General features: G+C 33.7%; 1 protein-coding gene across 1 annotated transcript; it reads right to left on the bottom strand.

The window, feature by feature from the left end:
* Positions 1–1899: 1899 nt before the first annotated feature.
* On the bottom strand, positions 1900–5428 carry LOC144840753 (cytochrome P450 2J4-like). Its single transcript, XM_078696764.1, has 4 exons — positions 4991–5428; positions 4085–4719; positions 3640–3967; positions 1900–3347 (listed from the first exon to the last, which is right to left on the bottom strand). Exons 1-4 carry the CDS (start codon positions 5334–5336, stop codon positions 3166–3168), a joined length of 1491 nt encoding a protein of 496 aa, XP_078552890.1. The 5' UTR covers positions 5337–5428; the 3' UTR covers positions 1900–3165.
* Between the last annotated feature and the right edge of the window lie 410 nt (positions 5429–5838).

Here is a 5838-nt window from a genome sequence, read left to right as displayed (position 1 = left end):
GCTGCTTAAGGGCAGTCAACTGTAAACATAGGAATAGAGTATTGTATTTGTATAACAGCTTTCTGGGGGCTTTATTAATATCGTCAACAATGTTACGGTAGTAGATCACGACGTCACGTGATATTCTGTTATTTTGATAATAATATCAAATCTATTGCATTAACCTTGAGCTTTATAACGTTGTATTTGGAAGTACCAAGCGCCCCATGACAATTTTGCCAGTTGTTTTCTATTGTGAAATTTAATTATATTATTAAAACTGAATTATTATAAATACAATAACACACGCCACACAAACGTAATATTCTTATTTTTTGCCTTCATGTAAAATAAAGGATTGCCGTTAGCCAAAGTAATAATTTAAGAGAGATTTATTTTCTTGCAAAATTGTCCTTTTTGTTTAATTCCCCCATTCGAATAGCCTAATAATAATTATAAATAAGAAAGGTATTTTCATATTAAAAGGGGTTCTTTTCCACAAAAGGAGCAAGAATCGTCATGATCAACACTATAACCCGTCTTAGGGTACACCCCTATTAAAGGGACACTTTGTTTGGTCCTGAATGTATTCCCTTTATACGCCATTGCTCATATTTATATCTGTGTATTATTTTATCTCTGCTTTATACATTATAATCTATTTTTGAACAATTTATTGAGTTTAGCCTGTTCTTGTAGAATAATTTACAAATAATGATGCAATTGTACCAATCAAATAATTCCATGAGGTGAAAGACAAAAGGTTCTAAACCATTCGAGAAAGCAGTGCTCCAATTTTGATTGTGAGTGTGACAGTACAGGTTAATAATTTATAAACACTACTTTGTCTACACTATCAAACTAGTTTGACCAAAAAAAAGTGTTATGTACCCAAATATGGTAGTGATATGCCCAAATGGTAGTGATATGACATCATCATGTCCATATATGGACACATCACATTGTTTTCTTCACTCAAGTTTGATAGTGTAGACAAGGCTTAACTCAAAATAAATCAATCCTTTTTATGGACTAATTTTACGAGTTTAAAATCCCATTCCTTACATTTTTAAGATCAAATTTAAGGTCACAAACTACATTTAGTATTAATATAGTAGAGTAAGTAGTAGTATGTATAGGATTGTAGTAAAATAAATACTATAATTTAGTGGTCCTATTGGCAATAACTGTTTTGATCTTTAACACGATTAAAAATGTTAAAAATAAGTCAATTCTAATAATTGAAGTGGCCTGCTATAAATCCCAATGTTTTTAGTTAGGTAGTGCATGGTTTCTCTCTTTTTATCATAATTTACCATAAACCGTACATTTAAGAAAAGGTTTAATTTGGTTTAATGTTTTTAAAGTATATATATATATATATATAAAGCTCTGCTAACTATTCTGGCTGTTTTACTTTATCGTTTTGATTTAGCTTTTCGCTTTTTTTTTTTGTATCTCCATTGAGATCCAGCCACTGATACCATGTCATGTCATTTTTTCAATAATTTGCCTTTGGATTTATATATTTACATTATTTTCACCAAAACGTCAAAGATTGTAGGGAATGGGTCTTTAAAGATGGAGCCCATCCATCATAAAAAGTTCCATACAACGTTATTATGCTCTCTCTATCTTTGGTCATCATTTTTTTAGGATAGGTCTGGTTACATGATTTTTTTGTTATTATGATTTAAATATAAACATATTTTTAATAGGGTTTAACTTTCTAACCAGCTTTTTTTTCGTCTTAGGTTCATCGTTTAATTATTGTTGATAATGAAGATCATTTAGCTGGTGTTGTATCGCTGTCTGATCTACTCAATTATTTGGTGCTGAAACCTGTAAGTAACAACAATATTTACTATTTTAGACTCAAAATAATCTAAACAATTAGTAATTTTAATGACATTTTTTACGTCTTGCTAGCTTTTATTAAAATAACGTCAGTGCAGAGCAAGCTATTTAATTACAATCAGAAATTGTTAAAACATGTTTTAATAAGGAAATAGAATCAAGATTTAATCCATAAAAAGTTAAATAGAAAAGTAAATATGTCTAGATCTTTGAATATATATATATACAGAAAATTAAGTTACACTATTTACCATCCATTACATATGACTAAAAAAAGTTTAACAGCAAAGCATAACACTTTGTCTACTGATAAAATACATCATGTACAAAAAGTAAATGAAATGTCAAGTCATCTGCATCTTACGTTATTTTAAATGTAAATGATGACATAAACGGTGACATAAACGCGTTAAGTAGCATGTTGACGTGTTAAGTAGCATGTTGACGCGTTAAGTAGCATGTTGACGCGTTAAGGCCAATTTACATTTATAAAAAAATAATAAATATATTTATGAGCATTTACACAAAACGCGCTCAGGATGGATAGAGCTTACATGTATGACAAGCTACGCGGTTTTCCGATTACCGTCAACTCTCATAAATTGGCCTTTAGGGTTCACACTTATTCTGTTGTACAATTGAAAATCCTTGCAGCAATATAATCATTGCAAACGGCTGAGTCGCTTGATATAGATAACCAGTAGACCACTGACACGGGAGAGAATAAAACGACTTAACAAAAGCTACTATAATTTGCATAAGAAGTTAAGGTTCTTTCTTTGTGAGTAAATACAGTATTGTATTTACTGTGAATCAGGTTCGTCGTTTTGTTCATCGTGCTATATTGAGTTCTTATGTACCGTACCTTTATTCTTTGGAAACTAGATTCTGTCTCGGTAAACTTCCCAGGGAAGATTAATTTCACTCTTCGCTGATTCTACCATGTTTTTGTGATATTAAAGTGAATCCTTTCTATTTCTACTATATATCGCATGATGCTTTGAGTGCATTCACGTGAAATCTAAATCTATAGTATTCTGGATTTATACAGCGCCTATATCACTAGACCTCCGTCTAAGCGCCGTATAAACCGGGATGGGGGTTAAACAAATTAAGAGAAAAACCATCCATGCAACAAAAAATCTAAACTGAAGTACTGTATGATCGTCGACCAGTTATGTCTCGGTCACATCTTGGACTAGCGATTAAAGTTCCAACACCAGATGACCACTAACAAGTTTGGTTGCAAAATATATGTGATTTTTTTAGCTTTTCTCAGCCGAAGCATCATCATTGTTAGAGACATCTCCCCACAGATTGTGCAACCGTTTATTTCTTCTCAACGGTCATAGCATACGGTTTAGGCATCCTAATGACGCCGACGGTAACATCGTTAAGAGAAGGAGGAGATTGAGATTCAGGCACTTTGAAGATAAACCTCTGAAGAAGGTTAATTGTCAATAAGTAGATTTCCATCTTTGCTTGAAGTTGACCAAGACATATCCGATCACCTTAAAATGAATGAAATAAAAGCAAGTTATATCATTTATTAAAACCTGGTTGTGGTTAGTGGTACACGGTATCTGTTACCTGAAACTTTAGAATGTCGGTTTTTCGAATTGTAAAACGATAATCCAATAGTTAAGGTTGGTTCTCACTTAGACGTAACGCAACGCGACGACGTAGACGTAACGTAGTGAGTTGACCAATCACCAGCGACAGTTCGGGTGGCCCATCACGCAGTAATTGCGTTCGTAGTAATCTATTATATCTATACAAATACTATATTATACTTATACAAACCTATTCCAAAAGGAATAAACGCTTCATTCTGTTTGATCGTCTTTCCATCTTCCTCAAGATGCCGCATTGGATTAAATTCTTTGGGATTTTCCCAGAACTTTGGATCACGGTGCACAGCCCAGGAATTTAGAATCAATCGAGTATTTGCAGGAATTGTATATCCCTTTATCTTGACCTCTGATGTTGTACATCTGGGGACGTTACTATGAGCTACCGTTGCATGGCGCTGGATTTCCATAATCATAGCGTTGACATACGGTAATTTATCTCGATCAGACCAGCTGGGAGTTTGATCTCTGCCCAAGATTTCTTCGATCTCGTTTTGTGCCTAAAAAGATTAATAATAATAGAATATAGAATATAATAAGATGCATTACTTGAAAATTGTAACGAATAAGAAATAAGATAAATAGCAATACGCCTATCATTTAATTTTGGATTATACCTTTTGATAAACTTCAGGATAATTTAACAGATACAGTAAAATCCACATCATAGTTGTTGTAGCAGTCTCTGTACCAGCCTGGAATAAATCCAGCACACCTCTCCAAATGACGCCTGAATCGAAGACTATCTCCTTCTTGTCTAACTTCTGTCGAATGATTTCGGCAATGTAATGGTCAATCATGTCTCGAATATCTTCCGGATCAAATGTTGATTTATGTACATCCACTATCTGAACAATGAAATTTTTAATAGTCGCTATTAGCTTCCGTTCCTTTGATCTATACCGTGTATTCCACAGAAAGGGGAAAAAGTTGGATGGAGAAACTTGACTGAGAGTCCCAAACACCTTGCTCAATGACTCAAGCAGAACTTTAAATTCCGCGTCTGAATACTCAAACCTCTGGCCAAAACTAATAGAACAGATGATATTAGACACAGCATTATTGATGAAATGGCAGGCGTCAAATGTTGATGACGTGTTTGCTTTCTTTTCGATTTCGTTACACATGTATCGTGCTTCCTCGTTTATCCGATTTTCTAGACTGCGTTTTCCGACACCGAAGTTCCGGAAAGCTCTAAGCGCCCATCGCCGACGTTCTTTCCATACAGGTCCATTTTCAAACACCAAACTTCCTATTAAAATGAAAATCAATTATAGAACTAAATGATGATGATTATAAAAATGTTTTAAAAAGTATAATACTCTTGGTTTTCATTGTCACTTAACGTAAAAACGTATTATTTTATTTATTTTTTTATTCTTAACTACAAATGCTTTATTTGGTCGATTGTTTTGATCCTGGTAGACTTCTTTAGGAAGACCAATCAAGATTTCCAATATCCGTCGCAATTATATTAAATTAACGTCATGGATATGAAAAAAGTATTTTCTACGTAGGCCTACCTGAAATCGAATAACCATGTTTTAGATCAGGAAGAGCAGGTCGATCCGAGCAGACGTTTGTACTCTTTATGAACGCTTCTTTCGCAACCTCAAAATCATTAAGTACTACAACATTCAATCCTGCGATTCGTATAGTAAAGATACTGCCATAATCTTTAGCCCACGATGCAAATGTACGGTATGCTTCTTTGCCCAATCGAGGTACTACACCAATTATGGGGAATCCCCATGGTCCCGGTGGCAAGTTTTTAGGTGAGTTTATATATCGCACTGTCACTAAAACCACACAGAAGACGATGAGAAGACTCGATAAACTACAGTCAAAGACAGCTTCCAAGAACGACATTTTGAATGAACAGTACTGTGCTGCAATAACCAAGGCCTTGGCTGCTCATGGGCAGTCAACTGTAACATAGGAATAGAGTAATTGTATTTGTATAAAAGCTTCCTGGGTGCTTTATTAATATCCTCAACAATGTTATGGGTAGGTCACGACGTCACGTGCTATTCTGTTATTTGGATCATAATATCAAATCTATTGCATTAACCTTGAGCTTTATAACGTTGTATTTGGAAGTACCAAGCGCCCCATGACAATTTTGCCAGTTGTTTTCTATTGTGAAATTTAATTAATATTTTATTAAAACTGAATTATTATGAATACAATAATAAGCAAAGGTAATATTAGTCTTATTGTTTGCCTTCTTATGTAAAATAAGGGATGTACTTTAGCCAAAGTATTAATTTAAGAGAGATTTCTTTTCTTGCATTTCATTGCATAATTCCCCCATTCGAATAGCATAATAATAATGATTAAATACAATAAAAGAAAATCAATAACAGAGAAA

Source organism: Antedon bifida, chromosome 4 (assembly GCF_963402885.1).
Source record: "Antedon bifida chromosome 4, ecAntBifi1.1, whole genome shotgun sequence".
Lineage (NCBI taxonomy): Eukaryota > Metazoa > Echinodermata > Crinoidea > Comatulida > Antedonidae > Antedon > Antedon bifida.
This window is presented reverse-complemented; position numbering and strand designations above follow the sequence as displayed.

Excerpts from the sequence above, each read along its gene's own strand:
- LOC144840753 (XM_078696764.1), bottom strand. The coding sequence starts at position 5,336 with ATGTCGTTCTTGGAAGCTGTCTTTGACTGTAGTTTATCGAGTCTTCTC. Across the intron at positions 4,720-4,990 it reads ACATGGTTATTCGATTTCAG|GAAGTTTGGTGTTTGAAAAT; the intron begins GTAGGCCTACGT and ends TCATTTTAATAG. Across the intron at positions 3,348-3,639 it reads GTTTATTCCTTTTGGAATAG|GTGATCGGATATGTCTTGGT; the intron begins GTTTGTATAAGT and ends ATTCATTTTAAG.